Source organism: Carlito syrichta, unplaced genomic scaffold (genome assembly GCF_000164805.1).
Source record: "Carlito syrichta isolate Samal-C Ts95f unplaced genomic scaffold, Tarsius_syrichta-2.0.1 Scaffold302277, whole genome shotgun sequence".
Lineage (NCBI taxonomy): Eukaryota > Metazoa > Chordata > Mammalia > Primates > Tarsiidae > Carlito > Carlito syrichta.
This window is the reverse complement of record NW_007246373.1, coordinates 295,403-317,025: the sequence shown is the minus strand read 5'-3', so window position 1 is coordinate 317,025 and position 21,623 is coordinate 295,403. Positions and strand designations below refer to the sequence as shown.

At 37.2% G+C, this 21,623-nt stretch overlaps 2 protein-coding genes across 3 annotated transcripts in view; one reads left to right on the top strand and one right to left on the bottom strand.

The window, feature by feature from the left end:
* Window positions 1-15,512, top strand: part of XPA (XPA, DNA damage recognition and repair factor) — a 23,884-nt gene extending 8,372 nt beyond the window's left edge. The window contains exons 3-6 of one of the 2 annotated variants that reach the window (XM_008056214.1): window positions 1,898-2,003; window positions 4,505-4,670; window positions 6,454-6,571; window positions 15,289-15,512. In XM_008056214.1, the coding sequence (XP_008054405.1) occupies window positions 1,898-2,003; window positions 4,505-4,670; window positions 6,454-6,571; window positions 15,289-15,437 (539 nt within the window). In that variant the 3' untranslated portion in view covers window positions 15,438-15,512. Of the gene's footprint in view, window positions 1-1,897; window positions 2,004-4,504; window positions 4,671-6,453; window positions 6,572-8,539; window positions 8,812-15,288 lie in introns of those variants that run through there. The other variant, XM_021711426.1, reaches the window with a different exon arrangement.
* Window positions 15,513-19,461: 3,949 nt separating this feature from the next.
* LOC103258544 (nuclear cap-binding protein subunit 1-like) overlaps window positions 19,462-21,623 on the bottom strand; it is a 5,712-nt gene continuing 3,550 nt past the window's right edge. Inside the window, exons 3-5 of the mRNA XM_008056213.2 lie at window positions 21,347-21,475; window positions 20,306-20,419; window positions 19,462-19,995 (exon numbers count right to left, since the gene is read on the bottom strand). Of these exons, the coding sequence (XP_008054404.2) occupies window positions 19,882-19,995; window positions 20,306-20,419; window positions 21,347-21,475 (357 nt within the window). The 3' untranslated portion in view covers window positions 19,462-19,881. The remainder of the gene's footprint in view (window positions 19,996-20,305; window positions 20,420-21,346; window positions 21,476-21,623) is intronic.

Below are 21,623 nucleotides of genomic sequence, written 5' to 3'. Positions count from 1 at the left end.
CACTCACCTCAGCCTCCCAAAGGCGTGGGATTACAGGCTGAGCCACTGAGCCCGGCCCTTAATATCTTTTTCCAAAAAAAAAAAGTTATTTCTTTTAAAAAGTTGTGGTAAAATATACCTAATGTAAAATGTACTATTTTAACCATTTTTAAGTATACAGTTCAGTGGCATTAAATACATTCACAATGTTGTACCATCACCACCATCTGTCTCTAGAATTTGTTATCCTAAACTATAACTTTGAAGTCCTTAAAAAATCTAGCTTTAGGCAAGGTGTGGTGGCTCAAGCCTGTAATTCCAGTACTTTGGGAGGTTGAGGCGAGAGGACTGCCTGAGCCCAAGAGTTCAAGACCACTGTGGGCAACTTGGCGAGACCTTGTTTCTACAATAAATACAAAAATTAGCCAGGCATGGTGGCACACGCCTGTGGTTCTAGCTACTTGAAAGACTGATGCGGAAGGATCACCTGAACCCAGCAGGGTGAGGCTGTGGTGGCCATGAACATGCCACTGCACTCCAGTCTGAGTGACAGAGTGAGACTCCCACTCAAAAAAAAAAAAAAATCTAGCTTTATCCTACCTAGTTTCTATATGGGTGTTGAGTGTTGAGGATACATAGTTAGATACAATCTTTTCTCTCAAGGAGTTTATAATCTGGTAGTAGAGACAGATAATGAGGAAACTGTTTGCTTTGCTGGTAGGAAGTGGAATGGAAGGAGAAAAAAATTTTCCCATTTGGCAGTGAATTCTGTATCGTCTCTCTTCTACTATTACCTTGCTCTTTATTGCTCTTTACTGTGTAATATGTTGGTGCCTGTCACCCCTGTTCTGTAAGTAGATCCCTCTTCTCCCTCCCACTCTGGGACTAATCTCTTTTGTACTTTCAACAGTACTGTGGTAGAATATTAGCCCCCAAAGGTGTCTGTGCAAAAGGGACTTGGCTAATAAGATTGAGATTAAAGACCTTGAGATGGGAGATGATACTGGATTATCCCAGGTGGGCCCAATGTAATTACAAGGGTTTTTGAAAGTGGAAGAGGGACGTGTGAGTCAGAGGGACATGTGATTATGGAAGAAGTGAATGATGCGATGTGAGAAGCCACTGTCACTGGCTCTGAAGATGGAGGAAGAGGTGATAAGTCAAGGAATGCAGGGGCATCTAGAATCTGGAAAAGGTAAGGAGATGAATTCTCCTTAAGCCTTCAGAAAGAAATGCAGCCCTGCCAACCCCTTGATTTTCACTCACTGAGACCCATGACAGACTGAACAACAGATATATATGATAATAAATGTGTTGTTGTAAGCCACTCAATGTGTAATAGTTTTTTTGTTTGTTTTTTGAGTTGGAGTCTCTCTGTCACCCAGCCTGGAGTTCTATAGCACACTCATGGCCACCCCAGTGTCAACCTGTTGGGCTCTGATGATCCTTCCACCTCAGTCTTCCAAGTAGCTGGAATTATAGGTGCGCACTACTATGCCTGGCTAAATTTTGATGTATTGTAGAGATGAGCTCTCGCCAAGTTGCCTGGCTGGTCTCGAACCTGCAGGCTCAGGCAATCACTCATCTCAGCCTCCCAAAGTGCTGGGATTACAGGATGAGCCACTGAGCCCGGCCAGAGGTTTCTTACAGGTGCAGTGTAACACTAATACAAGTACCTTTTACATGGTTGGGATTCAGAAAAACTTGTTGGATTGCTAGGGTTTTCTTCTTTATATCATTTCTTCTTTTTTCCTTTTTAAAGGTAAAAACTTGATCAAGGCTATGTCTTTTACTTAAGTGTATTTATATTAGACATAAAATATCTGATGATAAGCTAATAACATAGAGAAAAGTGTATTGTTCCAGTCACACACACACACACAAAAGAAACTTAAAGAACTCATTTTCCTTTCCTTAGGGCCTATTATGGAATTTGATTACACAATATGTGAAGAATGTGGGAAAGATTTTATGGATTCTTATCTTATGAGCCACTTTGATTTGGCAACTTGTGATAACTGCAGGTACTTATTTTTATTTAAGATGCTATTCTTAATTGCTAGTGTTTGCATGCAGGTTTAGGGTAAAACAATAGGTGTGTCTATTTGAAGTTGATATTTTCTTTGTAATTATGACTTTTATTTAGGGAGTTTCCTAAAATTTATATGGTTTACATTTTGCCAAAGAAATACAGTAAGCTTGTGCTTATTAAAGTTTATAATATGCCCCATAAAATAGGCAGGATGCCCTAATTCTGCCGTATAAATTTCCTTTTCCTTTCTGTTGGTGTGGATTTTTTTTTTAAACCATCTCTCAGTAGCAGGTTCCTAACTCTTCTCTTCATCCAGCCCTAATGATCTAGTTCTTTGTTATCCCATGTATGTTGACAACTTGGTCAGAGTACTGGGATCTTCACTGAGAATAGGGGAGCTCAGAACACCTTTTCCCATTCATCTTTTGCTACCCACATAAAGCGAATAGATGAGGAAAAATCACATTCTTCTGCCATTCTTTTTCTTCTTCTCCTAGACTTTATCTCTGTTTATTCACCCCAGAATAATCTTTCTCACCTCACATGGTTCTCCTATCGCTACTGTTTACTCAGCCAGATCCTGTGTTGGTGTCTTTTGCACAGAGAAGTTCCAGTCTTGATATCTTACTTGGCCCTCTTGTCTGTTCTCTGTTCCTTTCTTGTACCTACAGCCCTGGATCAGCTCCTCACCTGCCTAGATAACCCATTGTTTTGCAGTCTTTGCTCAGACATTGGAAGCCTTCATCACTGGCTTGTTGCTGAGTGGAGTCCTTAGTAGAGAGGGATAATGGAAGATGATGCCCCTGGTCTCATGATCAGATATATGACTGAGACTGTTCTGGCACCCCAGGTGGAACTGTAAATTATAAGCTTATTTCCCATTTATACAATGGTTAAGGTCCACAGTATTGTCATCACTCTCTTTAAAAGCCACTATAGCTTTTGGGAACTGAAGCACCACATATATTTCCATGAGAAAACAGAAGCAACTGTTGTATTTAATTTAAAGAAAGTTGGGTCATAGTTTGGAAAAAAAATACTTTTATGAGTAAATATAATTAGGAACACAGACCTCCATTTATTTCCTTTTGATATCTTCAAAGATTATAATTTTAGCACGTTGGAGTCTACATGTCCTCTCCTTTAGTTCCAATTATGTAGCTTTCTAAAGTTATTCCCAGTTTTAAGTCCTGTGGTGTTGTGATAGGATTCTCTGATAGAATCCTTGATTTCTCCCCTTTTTGACTTATACCTGTTCTTTAGTGTATAACATTTCAGTACAGGTCAACTTTATTCATTGGATATTTCTCTACTGCCCTTAATTCCACATCCTTTTGGCCCTAGGTCAAACCGTATCCTGAATCCACCTGCTTCTCATCCTCTTTCTCACTGCTGCCTTAGTCTAGGCCACTATCAGTTCTTGCCTGGAGCACTGCAGTAGTTTCTAACTGGTCTCTGGCCCCCACCTCTGCCTTTTGTACTCCTGGAGTCTCCTCTTCATACAGCATTTTGCTCAAAACTTTTTAATGGTTTCTAACCCTATTCAGAACAAAATTGTCTTCACCATTACTTGCAAGACCCTGTCTGTCTCTGACTCAGTCTCCTACCACTCCTCACTGTCGCTTACTGTAGGTGTGGTGGTTACACCAGCCTTCTTGCTTTGAGCTCCAGCTGCAGTGTACTCCTGCTGTAGAGCCTTTGCTCTTGCTGTTCCTTTACTAGGGATGTTCTTTCTCTAGCTTTTCAAAAAGCTTTTCTCTAGCTTCTTAAGCCTCTGCTTAAATATCCTACTATCAGTGGCCTTCTCTGATGACCTAGTCTGTCTGAAAATTTCTATTCCTTTACTGTGTTTTATATTCCTTATCATACTTTTACCTGTCATTATGTTTGTTCACTGTCTTCTCCTCACTAGAATGTGACCCTCATTAAAACAAGACTTTATTTTATTCTCTGCTATATTCTTAGTGCCTTGAACAATACGTAGCTTATAGGTGGAGAACAAATGTATGAGAAGAACTTTGTAACTGACCATGTCTCCATTTTATTTTGATTCTGAAAAAGCTCTGAACCAACTGGAAGCTCTGAACCAACTGCACCCAATTGGATCTTGATATTATATTCCTTATTTCTTGTCCATTTTGACTTTATCCTTTAATATTTTCTTTCTCATTGAGTCTTTGTTTTTATTTATGTCTTTTCTACTTTTAAAAGTTATTTCAAGTCCTTTCTGGAATAAGAGAGACTTTAAATACATTTTTAAATTGTTAAATGACATGGATCTGCTGCTAATATGTCTTCTCAGAATAAGTAAAAGATAAAGTATTTTTCTGGTAGAATGTTTATGCTGCTAATTTAACCATGAGAATTACAAGAAAGAGTTTTTTTACATGTCCCTCGGCTGCTGGGCTATAGATGCATACAGTGGGGAAGAAAAAGAAAACTTAGCTTATTTGAAATAACTGATTTTATATAATGGACTTAATCTGTTTTCAGAGATGCTGATGATAAACACAAGCTTATAACAAAAACAGAAGCCAAACAAGAATACCTTCTGAAAGACTGTGATTTGGAAAAAAGAGAACCAGCTCTTAAATTTATTGTGAAGAAAAATCCTCATCATTCACAATGGGGCGATATGAAACTCTACTTAAAATTACAGGTCTCTAATAAGTTGTGTTCATTAATTTTAAACTCCGGTTCAGGTAAAGTTTTAACAATGAACTAATTATAATTAGTTTAGTTTTTGCTTAAGAGAATGAAAAAGATCCTTTCCCTTTTCTTGTTTTGCATATGAGTCACAGTCATGTATGATGACATTTAATAACATAATGTTTTCTTATTTTGCTATTTGGTATGGCACTTTGGAACAAATATGTTGCTATTGAGTGATGCTAGGAGTACAATTTGGAAACTAAAAAAGTTTGGAATAGGAGTCAGATCCTGTTCCTCTGCCCTTCTCCACCCCCAATACCTCTCAAAAAAAAAATCTATAAAAAACATTTAGGAATTTCAAATACTTAAAATCTAGGTCTGTTTGGGAAATACTCATCTGGAATGCTATCAGTTGTCTATGCAACTCTAGTGAATCTCAGAGCAGTTCTTTTCAACGCCACTTGCTGCCAATGGCCACAAGTGTGCCAAGATATCTATCCACTTAGTGGCTGGGGCTACCAATGCCCAGACCAGTTGCCTTGAGTCACAAACAGCCTCCTGTATCTACCCCAGAATGGTACAAATACTTTAATATTCATTTTGAGCCATTATATTAAAATACTGGAAGGCACTGCTTTAGAGCACAGCTTGAATTGGAATATATTGATACTAGAAAATCCCATATCTTCAAATATGATTAAGAAGTCACATTATAAAACAAACCTATACTGAATTTCATTAAATATTAGACTATTAGGAGATTCGTCATTATTTTATGTACCATTAAAATTTTTTAAATGCTAATTAAACTAACGTGTGCTTTCTTGTGCTTTTTATACTTAACAAATGCCATTAGACTTTATTATAGTTTTTTGTCATATATTACACTTGTGCATACATAAAAGGGAAAATACAAGTGCAAAAGATTTGTTAAGGTATTCCAAAACTACTTTGCATTCAGAGTCTGATTCTTCTGAACCGCTTATTGTTTCAGAGTTGTTAAAGTACCATTAAGTACATTGGTGATATAGCATTTTCAGATATATTAAAATTGTGGGAAATGTGATGTCTTTGAATTTATGAAATGTAGGTATATCAGTTAATTATGTTAAGAAATTTGAGTTTGGCTATATTTTGTTCTCCTTAACATATTGTGAGAGGTAGCCTGAGCATGATTCTTAGTGAGTAAAGTATTTTCTTAAAGTATAAATGATATTATAAAGAGTAAAAGGTACATAATCCAAAGTTTTAAAACTAGAATGAAGACTTTTTAGGTCATTTAGGTACCAAAGTTTTGTTTTTTGTTTTTTTTTAAATTCATGTCCTACAGATCAGAATTAGCCAAGTGGATGGAAATGATTACTGATCCAGAAGGAGATGAGGAGTAGTAATTGCTGGTTCCCTGTGGCTGGAAATTATTGGAGATGATCTCATATTTAGGTCTGATGTGGTTAATCTGTCAACAAACTGTTTCTTTGGTGAGACTGCCAAAAACCCACTGACCACATGTACTTCTGTTGATTCCTGTCACAACAGTACAGAGGACAACTTTCCTACTTAAAATCTAATTCAGCATACATTTACTGAGAGTTTTATAGGTTTAGATAGATGTTTTATTAGAGCTGTTTCTTATCATTAGTATTTAAAATCTTTTAAATTTCTAATAAGTATTTATAAATTTATACTAGAATTAGAACATTCTTTGGTACTTAATGGTTTGATAATTATAACTTTATAATATTTTGCACCCCTGACTCATAGCTGATTTAAATATGGATTTTGTGTTGTAGATTGTGAAGCGGTCTCTTGAAGTTTGGGGTAGTCAGGAAGCATTAGATGCAGCAAAGGAAGTTAGACAAGAAAACCGAGAAAAAATGAAACAGAAGAAGTTTGATAAAAAAGTAAAAGGTAAGGGACTACATTTTTTATCATGAAGGATTGTTTTACCACTTTGCAGAAAGCCTTCCGTTTAAAGATATAAATTCACCAATAGAGTGGAATGTGTTTTTATGTTGATTGAAAAGAAAAATGACTTTAAGTTTGCCCTCAGTATGTTGGTGTTTGAGGCTCTTGGTTAAAACTTCACAGTACTGCATTTCTAAAAAGTATGTAGTAAGCCATCATCTTAAAGTGAATCATGTTTTATATAGGAACAATGGTAGGATCAGGAATAGTACCCCTATCAAGGATTTGGCATCATTTAAATCTTAAATATGATCAACAGTGTGATAACAGACACCCACCAACAAACCTTTCTAATTGTTTAGAATGAAAATAATATGCCCTAAATCTTAGTCGTCTAATTTATTAGCGAGAAGGAACTTTCAGATGTCATCTAGTCTAATCACTTTTTGTGTATGACTAAAAGATCCAGAAAGGTGGAGCGACTTGTTACATAGTCATTGGCAAGAGTTGGGACTGGAACTAGGTGTTTGACTGAAAGTCTTTCTGAAGTATCTATGCATCTGTCTCTGTGCACAGCTCTCCATTCCCCTGTCCATCTGTCTCTGCATTAGTTTGTCCATGCCTCCATTCATGTTTGTATGTAAGTCTATCTGTTCATCCACTCACCAGTGCATCTAATATTTACCAAATGTCAATTATTTGCCAGGCACTGTGCCAACATTGATGTGGAGTCACGGTTTGTCAGGAGAGAAAGAGAAAATCATAATAGTGTGTGAAAAGTACGGTGATAGTGATAAAATAGGGTGCTGCAGGAGCACAAAGGGCACTTTCCACTGTATCACAGAATCCTACAAAAGAGTCTTAAAAAAGTACACAAATATTCTTCATGCAGTATTTATGTAAAGTGTGTACAGATATTGGGTTACACTAACTTAATACACTAAATTAATTCATTTAAAGTGAATGTCCTAGCCATAATAATTTTGGTTATTTTTTTAGGATTTAGAACAGGTTTTGGAGGGTGAATAGGATAACTCAGATGTCATACAAAACATACAAGAAAGCAAAACCAAAAATTGAATGTAAACCTTCCTTGTTCCTTCTCATTGTGCGGGTTTTTTTCCCTTTTCAAGTGTAATTCATGTATAGTGCAGAGAAGTTAGAAAACTAAAGAACTCTTATCTCATGATTTTACTACTCAGAGACAATTATCAGCAACATTTTAATGTCTGTTCTTCCAGTTCTTTTCTTTCCAGAGCCCTTTAACTTTTTAAAAAATAAAAATAGAAACACTACTGGATATTTATGAAGTTTATCAAGACAACTGCATGATAAATATCTTTATATAAATTATAGTCACATATCAATTCCTGAATCAGAAGATAGGCATACTTTTATGCCTTTGTAGAGAGGTTTCCAATATTAGATTATGCCATATCAGAGCATTTCATTGAAGAATCTTCCCAAAATTATCTGTTTCATCTCATGCTTTTTTCTGTAAAAATTATATCAAGATAAGCATTTATATTAAAGATTAGTGTGAACAGTATGTTCTAAAAAGATTGACACAATTTTTATTGGTATTTTAAAAATAAATATAAATTTAAATATAATTGACTTTTTTTCCCTCACTGCTGCTATTAATCACCATTTAAGTTACTATGGATTTTCTTCATCCTTGAAGGTTCTGAATTTTCCCTAAAGTTTTTCACAGGAGTTAGACTTCTTAGGACTTTGTTTGTTTGAATGAAGTGAAATGTGTCTTTTGAGGAAATTTATCCAAGAGGTTATATGAGCGGTGTAATTTCCAAGCTTCTACAAATAAGAATGTTTTTCTGGTTTTTTTTCTACATATGAATATCTGAATTCTCAGCTGTAAACATTATTCCATTGTTTTTTGGTGTTTAGTGTGCAGAAAGGTCAGTATGATGCCTTCTTTAATTATGGGCTCTTCTTGTTGATTTACTTTAGAGGTTGGTGGCTGTGTTCCTGTCCTCTTGACTAGGCCACAGAGGGCTGAGAGTGGAGTAGACACTGTAGGGGTTAGGAACAAGGAGCTTGCTGTGCCATTTGCTCAGAAGGCTCAGAACAGAGAGGAGTAAAAGCAAGTCTAAGTTTTTTAGTTGAAAAGAAATTGAAACCTTTTTCCTTTTGCTCTTCTGATTTGATCCACAAAGAAACTGACATAAAGTTTACTTCTTTATGGAAAGGCAAGATTACATTTACTACTTTTAGAATATGATCTCCTACTTTGGCAGTTTAGAATTTATCTTACTATGGAAAAAAAATCAAAGTATAAGTAGTATAAGGTATATATAAATAGATAAGGTGAAAGACAAGAGTTTTGTCAGAATTCAAATTGTTACAGATCTCAGATACATGAAAGCAGAGCTGCTGTTCAGTTGAATAGCATTTCAGAATTGCAGTATGTGTTGGCCTTGATATTGGATAGGAATATTCAACTAGTTCAAATATACAGAACATTTTGGGTTTGCATGCCTCCTTTCTGCAATAAGGTGGATATAGGCTTTTCTTTAGTTATACTCAGCTTTCTCTTATTCAGTATGGTAGAGGTTACCCTTTGTAAAAAAGGAAAATAAATTAATCTTCATTATTTGTTACTATGTGCTTTCCTACCAAGAGGTGGGTAAGAAGTCCCATTTGAGGACATTTCTAAGTTTGTGGACACTGTACATCCTGACCCTGTGGCTATATTTAAGACCGTTTGGGGGCTCCTCTCAGGAGAGTTTGGGGGGGCACAATCAAAATAAGATCAACGCATCATGTTATTGTCTTTTCCTTCTTTGTAATTTTTCCCCTTCAGTTAACAAGGAGCACCCTAAGTCAGTACTTCCTACTCTCCCATCAAGTATTTAGAAGGGCTCCTTCAGCTAGTTCTCATACAAGTTTACCTGATAAACAGCTTTGGGTTTCTTTGAATACAGACCACCTCTTTTGCAAAATTAAGATATTAAACTGAATACAAGTTTTAGAGTGGCATAAAATAAATTTTTCATTGAAACAAGGATTTAGGGGAAAACTTTTTTGGGTAAAAAGTATAAGTAATTCTTAAAGATACCAGTAACAAGACTGGTTACTATGAATCTTCCATAAATTTCCAGAAGAGGCAGTCCTTATATAACACCTTTTTGCATTGTGAATTCTAAGCCAGTGGGACTAGGAGGTTGCAACCTGGTAAACCACTACTTTGTTCTAAATTAGGCTTTCCATGCTGCTTAGGACATGAGCCCCTGCGTACCCACCAGTTTTCCCTATCTCTCCCAAGGTCTATTTTAGGCCTTCAAACCTTTTCTCAGCAGTAGTTGATTTCTATACTTTCCTAGGTTTTACGATGTTAAATGAAGTAATGTGAAAAAAAGGTTAACCTTTATTTAAACATTTTTTTGCAGCAGTAGTGGGAATCTGCCTTGGGGGGGACACACCTCATTAACAAGGGTATCTGCATAATGAACATTTGTATACCTAACCCTGAATTATACCCCACATCTCTAAAATAAAAAAAATAAAAATAAAAAAAATTTTCTTTTACCATATGTTGGCATTTGCCCTACTATTCTTTTTCACACACACATTATTTTGCTGAACCATTGAATAGTTACTTGCAGACATTGTGCTTCTTCAACATGTTTTTCCTAAAAATGGCATTCTTCTCTATAGCTAAAGAACAATCACAATCCAGAAATTTAACTTTTAAATAATGCTGTTATCTAGCATATACTGTTTAATGTTCCCCAGATGTTTCAATGTCCTTTATAGCTTTTGTTTCTTGAGTCAGGGTCTGTCACCCAGGCTGAAGTGCAGTGGCATGAATACGGCTCACCACAGCCTCGATCTCTTGGGCTCAGGCGATCCTTCCTCCTCAGCTTCTCGAGTAACTAGGACTACAGGCATGTGCCAGCATGCCCAGCTAGTTTTTAAGTTTTTGTGTAGAGACGAGGTCTTGCTATGTTGCCTCAGCTGGTCTTGAAGTCGTGGACTCAAGCAATCCTCCCACCTCAGCCTCCCAAAGTGCTGGGATTTCAGGTGTGAGCCACCACACCTGACCTAAGGATAATGCATCTTGATAGTTGCTTTTAATTTAGGCCTTCAGCCTTTCTGTCTTTCATGACACTGACCTTTTTTTTTGAATTGGAGTCTCACTCTGTGACCCAGGCTGGAGTGCAGTGGTACGCTCATGGCCACTGCAGCCTTGTCCTGCTGGGCTCAGGCGATCCTTCCACCTCAGCCTTCCAAGTAGCTGGAACTACAAGAGTGCATCACCATGCCTGTTTTTTTGGTTTATTGTAGAGGCAATTTGCCCAGGCTGGTCTCAAACCTGTGGGCTCAGGCAATCCTCTTGCCTCTGCCTCCCAAAGTGCTGGGATTACAGACATGAGCCACCACGCCTGGCTCATGGCATTGATATTTTTTAAGTGTTCAGGCCAGCTGTTGTGTAGTGTGTCCTTCCATTTGGATTTGTTAGCAGCTTGCTTCCTCATGATTAGAATCCAATCAAATGTTTTTGGTACAAATACTCTCTGGTTGATGTTTAATATGGCCACATGGTGCCAATTCTCCTTGAAGGTTGATAGTTTGTTTGGTTAAGGTGATATCTGCCAGGTTTCTCCATTGTAAAGGTACCCTATTCCCCTTGTAATTAGTAAGAAATCTGACACGGTGAATATCTCATTCCTTGTGTTTTACATAGCCATGAGACTTACCTGAGTCAGTTATTAGGATACATAGAAATAGTGATTTTATATTTGTCATGCCTTCTGTATTTGTTATTTGGCTTCCTTTGGAAGAAGAAGAGCTTTTCCTCCCCCTTTAAAAAACAATTTTTGAAATAAAATAAAAATAATAGATTAAAAAATCAGTATCAGTTGGACTCATGGATTCTTATTCTGAAATCAATGTATTACAGTCCCTTCCTGTCATTATTCATTTTGGTGTTCAAACTGTCCAAGATTTGGCTAGTGGAATCCCCTCAAGCTAGCTGCTCCTGTCTTTTTGTTTTGTTTTGTTTTGTAAATAATTTCAAACTGACAAAAAAAAATTGCAAGATTAAAGAGCCATATATCTTTTACCCAAGACTGACCTATTGTTAACACTTCCTGCCATTTGAATGCTGCTTATATATGTAGATATACAATATTTTTTTTCTGAGCTACTTCCGAATAAGTTGCAGACCACCACCTTTTACCCCTAAATACTAGTGTGTATTGCCTAATATGTTGTTACATAACCAAAGTATCATTAACTTGAGTAAACTTAACATTTCGTGTTTTAATCTAATCTACCATCCATATTTTAGTTGTTAGCTGACCCAGTAATGTCCTTTTTAATGATTCCCTTCTAGGACAGGATTCAGGCTAGGCTTGGGCATTGATTTTAGGTACCAAGTCCTTCTCATCTCATTTTATGCTGGGATATTTCCACAACCCTTTTCTTTTATGGCATTGACATTTTTGATTAATTCTCGGGCTTATTCAGTCTCCCCCTTTAAAAAACCATTTCTCACTTGGGGCTTTTCTGGTGTTTCCTGCTGGTTAGATGTAGGGAATGCATTTCAGGCCGGAGACAATATATAAGTGATAGGCCTTTCTCAGGACCTCGCATCTGGAGGCATGTGACGTGTATAGCCAATGGCTGTAATGTTTTTTCTTTTTGAGTCAGAGTCTCAGTCTGTTGCCCAGGCTGAAGTGCAGTGGCACAATCACAGCTCCCCACATCCTCGAACCTGGGCTCAGATTATCCTTGTCTCAGCCTCCTGAGTAGCTGGGACTACAGGTACACACCACCATGCCCAGCTAATTTTTTGACTTTTCTGTAGAGACGAAGTCTCACTATGTTGCCTAGGCTGGTCTTGAATGCCTGGGATCAAGCAGTTCTCCCGCCTTGGCCTCCCAAGGTGCTGGAATTATAGGCATGAGCTGCCCCACCTGGCTGTAGTTTTGTTTTTTTTTTGAGTTGGAGTCTCACTCTGTCACCCAGACTGGAGTGCAGTGGCCGCTCCCGGCCACCGCAGCCTCGACTTGCTGGGCTCCAGCGATCCTTCCGCCACAGCCTTCCAAGTAGCTAGAATTACAGGCATGCGCTACCACGCCCGGCTGATTTTTTGATTTATTGTAGAGATGAGGTCTCGCTGCCCAGGCAGGTCTTGAACCCGTGGGCTCAGGCAATCCACTCACCTCAGCCTCCCAAAGGCGCGGGATTATAGGCTGAGCCACCGAGCCCAGCTAGTTTTTTTTTTTTTATTACACTTGAGAAGCAAAAAGAAATTGAAAGACCTACTTTTCCTACTTATCCTATTTCCTACTTTTCCATAATAGTTCCTTCTGGATGTAGCAACCACCAGTTGATGGTTCTTGCTAGATAGAACCTGTCCTTAGTATGTTGGGTTGTAACAACTGTTTTATAGTGCTAGCATTTCTGAATTTAACCAGCTGGCAGTCAGCACTCTGCAGCATCCTTGCCCCCATTTACTTATTAGTGTTGTGGGCTCATTAATTTGTTTTTTGGCCAGTGGCTTTGATTTTTTCTTTTCTTATTTTGGTGTTCACATTGTCTCAGATTTGGCCCAGTGGCTAGCTCTTGTGTCCTTGTGAGTTCTTCTTTTGACATTCTAGCACATAACACATGTGTAGCTATATTTCTGTGTCTCTATGTGTGTAAAATAAAAAACCTTGAATTTATATTGATACATCCAGTTCTAGTACAAAATTTCAGCGTTCGTTTTATTTATACTCTCTTCTCTGACAATGAGAAACCTGCTCCTGTTGTCCTCATTATATTTATTGCTAGACTACTGAATTATGGGAAGAAAAAGTGTAAGTCATTGTAAAACCATAGGTTCAATTATGGCCAGAAAGTTAGGTTTTTTTGCTTAAGTATTTTTTCAGTATTAAGAAAATAATTTTTCTTTCTTACCTCTCTTTCTAAGTACATGTAATAGTCAAATTAGGTAGAGAAGTTAGTTTAGCATGATTGGACTGCAGTCAAATTGAGAGATTTTCTCAGTGGGGTTGTAAAGTGGCTTACATCAGGAAAAAATTGAAAAGCAGGTACTGGAATTCAAACAGAAAACATCTTCCTACCCTTGTCTGAAACCAAGAGGCATTACAGTTCTGGTCATCATTATCATTTATTTTTTATTTAGAAAATGTCCTAAGTCTTGTAAAATAAGAGAGCACATTCCAGATATAGCTAGAAAAACAAGGATTCTTCAGAATGAGAGGAGATTGGCAGGAATGAAGATTAGAGCTAGGACGAACATAATTTTCTCCCCAGGTAAAAAACTATCTAGAGGTATCTACATTGAAAAAGCTTGAAAATAATCTCAAAAGAAAGTGCTTTTCATGCTGGAGATATGAAAAAGTACAGCTTAGTGGTTAAGAACATGGACCTGAGCTAGACTGTACCTCTGCCACCAACTAGCTGTTTGACATCAGGCAGCCTGTAATTTCTCTGAGCCTAATTTCTTTTCTCATCTGTAAAATTGAGATAGTCTTGCTTACCTAAGAGGGTTGGGAGGATTAAATGCATTTAACATGTTTTAGAACAGTACCTGATACATAGCCCTGTGTTTGCTTTTATCCTCGTGATATAATAAATGCAGAAAATATGAAGATTCAAGTAGAATTTTGATACAGCTTATAAGAGATCTAAAATAGGTTAGAGGAAAATATGTGATCACTTGGTTTATGCCAATTTTTATGGTTGTGTTGATAAAAGATAGCCATCATTCTCCTTTTGGTAGTGCCACTGTCAAAGACAGTTATGTGCTGGGTGGACTTCTGGTGAGAATAGAAATGTAAACAATGTCACTTTTTATTAATTAAACTAGAAACTATTCATTTCCAGTTAACACTAAGTACTTGGTTTCTTAAGGTGATATGCAATGTGAACTTTTAAAATATGGCTTACTGAGTTGTTTTCGAAGAATCCAACATAATTTTCCTTGTAAAATGACTTTAACATGAAGTAGCAGAAAAAGCCCCAAACATTGGAACAAGATGATGACCTGGGTTCACATGCTATCTGTGCTCAGTTTCCCAAACTGCAAAATAAAATGAAGTGAAATAAAAACTCGATGGTTCTTTGCAGTTCTTAATATTTTATAATTCTTATTTTTAGGTTGTACTTAGCAGAAACTATTAACAACCCCTCTCCTAAAATAATGCTATCATTTTATAAGATAAAGAACTTTAACAGACTTGAAGTAAATTGCATGACCACTTTGAGATGAAAACAATCAGCATAGTGGTAGTTTTCTTGCACGCAAAGCTTGACTTGTCATTAATGGAAGCAGGTCCTGACTTATAAACATAGAACTTAAAAGTATTCCTTTTTCTTAGTTATCTCAACTGACTCCCCTTTCTGTTACCTGTAGCATTCTGTTATCTAAAGAGTCAAATGTATCTGAACGTACACTATTGCTTCTCATCTCACTTCTGAATTTGGTTCTCTTTTGCTATACCTCTGACCCACACATCCATTTCTGAATCTTTCATTTTATACTGCTCCAACAATGACTTGAAAGATTTCATAGGCCAAGCTGGTAGGGTAAGAAGTGTGTCAAGTTTATAACCAACGTTTGTTATAAATTAAGGTAAACTTTAATTTTTGGTTTATCTTTAATTTTATTTTTGGGTGAAAGCCCCGATGAATTTTTGATTCAGCTGAACAGCACTACTGAAAAGCTTTTCTTTTTGTCTTAGAATTGCGGCGAGCAGTAAGAAGCAGTGTGTGGAAAAGAGAAATGATTGCTCATCAACATGAGTATGGACCAGAAGAAAACCTAGAAGATGACATGTACCGGAAGACTTGCACTGTGTGTGGCCATGAGCTGACGTATGAAAAAATGTGATTTTTAGTTCACTGTACTGTTTTATAGAACTTCACGCAAATAAAGGAAAGTTAGATTGGCTTTGTTTAAAATTCACAAAAATGTTATGTCTTCATAGATGTATTAAAAAATGCCTCATTAATAATTATGCATATTTAGAGTAAGTTTCAGTGAAAGTCCAGCTGGCCTGTGTGCACAATGTCAGGTCTGTGATTGCTTTTTCAAAACAGGGATGGGAGCCAAGTAGTAGAGTAAACTTAAAAGTGGCAGATCAGAGGTACAAACTGAGGAACAAGAGACCAAGGCAAACCCTGGATTGGAATAGGAGGAATAACTTTCAGTAAAGGCTAAAGCTTTTTGAACTGGATTCTTAACCCTAAAACAAAGGAGTATGCTGTGCCTCTGGTTCTGGGTCAGCTTTTTGGAGCTATTTCTGGCAAATAGCAATAAATATTAAGCTGTAGGAGCATGACCATGTTTTCAGTATTCTTGGGGCTTACTACTATAGGCCTTAACATTAGTGTCTAACCCTATTAAAATGGGAAACAGCTATTTTCATGGTTGAATCTCTGTGGATCAAAGAAAGTACTAATACGCTTATTTTAAGTACTTCCAACATTTACTGAGCATTTATTTACTAGGTTCCAGGCACATACCATGCTGAGTGTCTCATAGGTATGTTCATTTCGTCCTAGGAAGGAAGACAGCTTGCTTGTTCAGGCTCATTTAATACATCTACGGGAAGAAAGTGACAACCTACAACCTCACATCACTTCTGGCATTTGGATCACATTTAGCTGGTCAAGTTTTCTTGTCAAAAGAATTACTAGCCGGGCTCAGTGGCTCAGCCTGTAATCCCACGCTTTGGGAGGCTGAGGTGAGTGAATTGCCTGAGCCCACGGGTTCAAGACCCGCCTGGGCAACTTGGTGAGACCTCATCTCCACAATAAATCAAAAATTAGCTGGGCGTGGTAGCGCATGCCTGTAGTTCCAGCTACTTGGAAGGCTTGAGGCGGAAGGATCGCCGGAGCCCAGCAGGTTGAGGGTGCGGTGGCCAGGAGCAGCCACTGCACTCCAGTCTGGGTGACAGAGAGAGACTCCAACACAAAAAAACAAAAGAATTACTAAGTAGCTTGACTACAGGGTCTATGTATTATTTTTTGAGAAAAACAAATTCAAGTTAAGATAAACTGGATATTTTCAAATTGTTTTGACATGACTTTTTACTCTACCGTACAAATAGAAGAAATAGGAAGTTTATACATTTCCATTTTTCTCTAGACAGGGGTAGAGATTACACTTGGAGAAAGGTATTAAGTCAAAACAAATCAAGTCCAAATAGTATTGACACTATAATTACTAAGTATTCTCCATAAAAATATTCAACACAAAAATGTGTAATGTTGCTTCTCTTTGACTTTTTATATGTTATGCTAAATATTACAGCTCAGTAAAAATTAATTATGAATGGGCAGCAAGATTACCCTGGTGTATAAAAGCTTCCGGCTTGTGGACAACAAAATAACTAGGGGTTCAGACTGTTGACTGACAAGCTCATTACTGTATTGTGGGGGACACAAAGTTCTGGAGCCAGATGAATGTAGGTTCAAATCCACTTACTAGCTGTAGACCCTCGACAAGTTACACAATGGGCCCATTTTTATCTGTAAAGATAGCATAATCATTTCAAAGGAGTTTTAAGTACTTAATATTACTTGCACCTGGCAGGTAAAGCCACTTAGTTAATGAGCACATATTATCAAGGCCATTACAGTTATATATTTAGTTGACATATGCTTCCATTCACTCTTTACCCTCATCAGTTAGAGACAATCTTGGTATCCAGATGTCTTTGACAGCCAAATTTCCTCTATTGAGGTTGGCAAAATCTTTCCTTATCTTTCATTTTCAGGTATAACTATAGATTGGGAAAATAGCATATGTTACTTTGACAGAAACATGTTAAATTGCATCAGAACAATATAACAGAATATTGTTTTATTGCAAGGCATGATGTACAGTTGCATGCCATTCTTTTGTCTGTATGAGCTTCATTAGTAGCAACTATTAATGCTCTTGCACCTTTATATTTTTCAAAATTCACTCCCTATTTCAGGTTTTCCATATACCTAAATGTCAGACTTGAACAGAGTAGCGTCACATCAATGAACAGTTGTTAGAAGCAACCATTATACATGAAGGAGACGATCAAGAGAAAGGAAATGAAAACTTATAAATTTGCCTAGAATGTGGATCAAGCATAACTAGCCAAAATTACATTGTGAAAGGATTACAAAGCAGTTTAGAGTCAAAATTACCAATGCCTTAAAGGTTATCCTTTGGCTTCTTGAGGACAGAAGTCATTTCACACTACAGCTGACCCTTGAACAACATTGAGAGTAAGAAGTGTTGAGCCCCTACAGAGCTGAGAATCTATGTGGTAAACTTTTGACTTCCCCAAAACTTAATAGCCTGCTGCTGATTAGAAGCCTTACCTGTAACAATCAACTGATTTAACATATATTGAATGTTTATGTATTATGAACTGTATTCTTACAATGAAGTAAGCTGGAGAAAAATGCTAAGAAAATCAAAAGGAAGGGAAATATTAAGTGGAAATGGATCATCACAAAGGTCTTCATTCTCATCTTCATGTAGAATAAGCTGAGGAAGAGAGGTTGGTCTTACTGTCTCAGGGGTGGCAGATATGGAAGTAAACCTGTGTATTAAGTGGACCTGAGCAGTTCTTCAAAGGTCAACTGTACTTATGTAGTCTGTGTTGTGCTTAAGCAATGGGAAGGATGAATTGTATAAACCAGAATATTTAGCCAAAAACCTAGGTTTTAGTTCTCCCTGCTAGCATCCTGCTCTACAAACATGATTTTTTGGAATAATAGTTTACTGTTTTAAATAATATTTAAAAATCCAAGGAATTCCCAACTATTGAGTGGACTATATTCTGTAGCCACTAAAATGCATGGTAAACCAAAAAGATATATATCAAAATATGGAGAATGCTTAATGCATCATAAACTTATATAATTAATTCAAAATAAAAAGATACCTACATTATACAAGTGTACAAAAACACTACCAGCAGTTGTAGGATTACTGGTAAATTTTTCCCCAAGGTTTAATGATAAAAAGTCTAAAAATCCTAGAAATTTTGAATGTCAGATAATTCCTTATACTTGTATATTATTTTACAAACTGCTGTCATCTTATTTAAGCATTACCACCACACAGGAAAGAGGCTAAGGAAACAGCAGTTATTTGGACCAAGTTCCATAAAATCTAAACCCACATCTAATTCCAAATACAGTTTTAGAAAATCTAGCTACATTTTAGCATGTAATTCACTACATGACCTTGGACAAACCTCTTCAGAGACTACAGAAATGACCAGATACTTCAAGATATTATGGTTGGCTGGGTGTGGTGGCTCAAGCCTGTAATCCCAAGCACTTTGGGAGGCCAAGGTGAGGGGATTGCCTGAGCCCATGGGTTCAAGAACAGCCTGGGCAACTTGGCGAGACCTCATCGCTACAAAAAATAAAAAAATTAGCCAGGCATGATAGTGCACGCCTGTACAGTTTCGGCTACTTGGAAGACTGAGGCAGAAGGATCGCCTGAGGCCAGCAGGTTGACACTGGGGTGGCCGTGAGTGTGCCACTGCACTCCAAGCTGGGTGACAGAGACTCCAATTAACAAACAAACAAACAAACAAAAACCCAAAGATATGATGGTTACCCAAACCTGGAAATCATTTGGGGCACTTTAGGAACTACTGATGTCTAGGTTCCACCCTTAGGGATTGTAATTTAAATTCTAAATCAACTTTGAAGATTACCAGGTGATTTATGTTTAGAAAAATTTGGGAACTGTTGCTCTAAATAGTAATACTTTTATATGCTAACAAGTAGTATCTTAGGATACTACTTGAAAAAAAATATTTTGAAGATAAAATTTCAAAGGGAGTATACCTTCAGTAAGAAACCACAAATTTTAAGTAAACTAAGATGATAAATCATGAAATACCAAAGTCTAAAAAACATACTTTTAGTTTTATTTCAGTCATGTTAAGTTATCCACGAGCTGTGAAAAGCTATGCTACTTAGTAATAAACTCATTGGTTCTATGTACTATGTAAGCTTGACCTCTAGTGCTTCACATACCTCAGATCAGCTATTTTGTTCCTCAAAGAGAAAAAATATCAACTTGATCACAGAAATCTTGTATGTGTCACATATATAGTACGTCATGATCATCGTCACATTGTCAATAGGAAATAATTGCTTTTGGGGGGCAATTAAAAGTAATGCCATTATTTTTGACTGTCCTCCCCTTTTGTTTAAGAAATAAAAGGATACTACAAGAAAGCAAGCATTCAAACCATCAAAAATAAGACAAATTATTTTAAGATATTTTTAAAAAAATTTGACATGAGGGAGAAAAAAAATGACCCTTAAGCCTGCAGGGCACAAAACTGCTGGAACACAGCCAGGATATGAGGATCTAATTCAGCAGTGAAGAGAAGGTTCTCCAAGGTCACCATGTACTGCTGGATTATCTGGTGATGCTGTGGACACAGAAAAGGGAATGTTTAGGTCAGGAAAAAGCATGTAAACAATTCTATAGGACATGTCCCTAAGCAGCCCACCCATGCTGGGGAATGAAAAAAGGTAGGGGAAAAAAAAAGCACTCATAGGAATAATGGACTCCTGAAAAGCCCAACATTAAGAAAATACAGAGGAAAATGAGAAAAATGGAACTAAATGGTCTATAGTACTACCTAAGCTCCTAATAAGTCTCATAAGATTAAAAAAAAAAAAAAATCTTCATGGCTGAGAACAGTGGTGCTTATTATCTAATCAAAGTTCCCCACTAACCTGTAGGAAGATCTGCTGGAGTCTCTCTATACAGTTCTTATACCATGGAGTTAATACACTGGTCCCATCAGTTTCACATCGTACTAAGTGCTCAGTCAAGATCATGATAAAACGCTGGAAAGGGGGAATGAAGTTGAAGTATTAGAGTAAGAATCTTATACTTCAGAAATAAATTAATGACAACGAGGCCTCAAAGTATTGCTTGTTCCATTCTGTCTTTGTGGCATACGTCCCTAACTTTCATAATTCATTAAGTATTGTTAATCTAGAAAGGCATACCGGTAATAATGTGAATTGGTCCATCTTTCCTGGCAATAAGAAAGACCTTTAATGTCTTAAACTACTTATACTAGTAATATTATTTCTTGGCATCTATTCTAATGAAGTTATCAGAAATGTTAACAGAAACCCATGCACAAAAAATGTTCATGAAGTGAAAACAATTACCTAAATGATCAACAATCGGGAATAGTTAAATATGCAACAGATATTTAACAAAAGCAGTTCACTTTTTTTTTAAGGCATGGAAAAATGCACAGGCAAAGAATGCTCAGTAAATAGCCCAGACCTGAGGCGTACATGGGTGCCTCCAAGTGATGAACTTATTTTATTCCTTTGTGAATTTCTGGATTTTTAAACTCTTCTATAAGTGAGCAATGCATTCCTCTTATAACTAAAAACATTTCTTAAAACTAAAGAAATGGCCGGGCTCAGTGGTTCAAGTCTGTAATCCCAGTACTTTGGGAGGCTAAGGTGAGAGGATTGCCTAAGCCCAGGGGCTTGTGACCAGCCTGAGCAACTTGGTGAGACCTGGTGTCTACAATAAATCAAAAAATTAGCCGGGCCTGGTAGCATACACCTGTAGTTCCAGCTGCTTGTGAGGCAGAAGGATAGCCTGAGCTGGGGTGGCCTTGAGCGTGCCACTGCACTCCAGGCTGGGTGATGGAGTGAGACTCCAACTCAAACCGCCCCCCAACAAAAAACTAAAGAAATGTATTGTTTTCTTTGACGTATCAAAGAAAACAAGCCAAGCCAAGATACCTGAAATATGACGAGGAAGAGGTTTTTTTGTTCACTCTGAGCAGACTCTACTTTTTCCTGTAGTCTTTCTATTTGCTCCTCAAGAGCTCCATCTTTCCTGTCACTGCCTCTGTCATCGTCATCGCTTCGCTACAGAAGGCAAAGAAACAAAAGGAAAATACCATTTGGATTTCTAGTGTATCAAATCCCATCAAGGAAGGGGAAGGACTTTATTGTGTTTGGTCAAGTGTTATTTAAAGACTAGTATTCTATAGTGAAGGTACCCCCCCACCCCCCC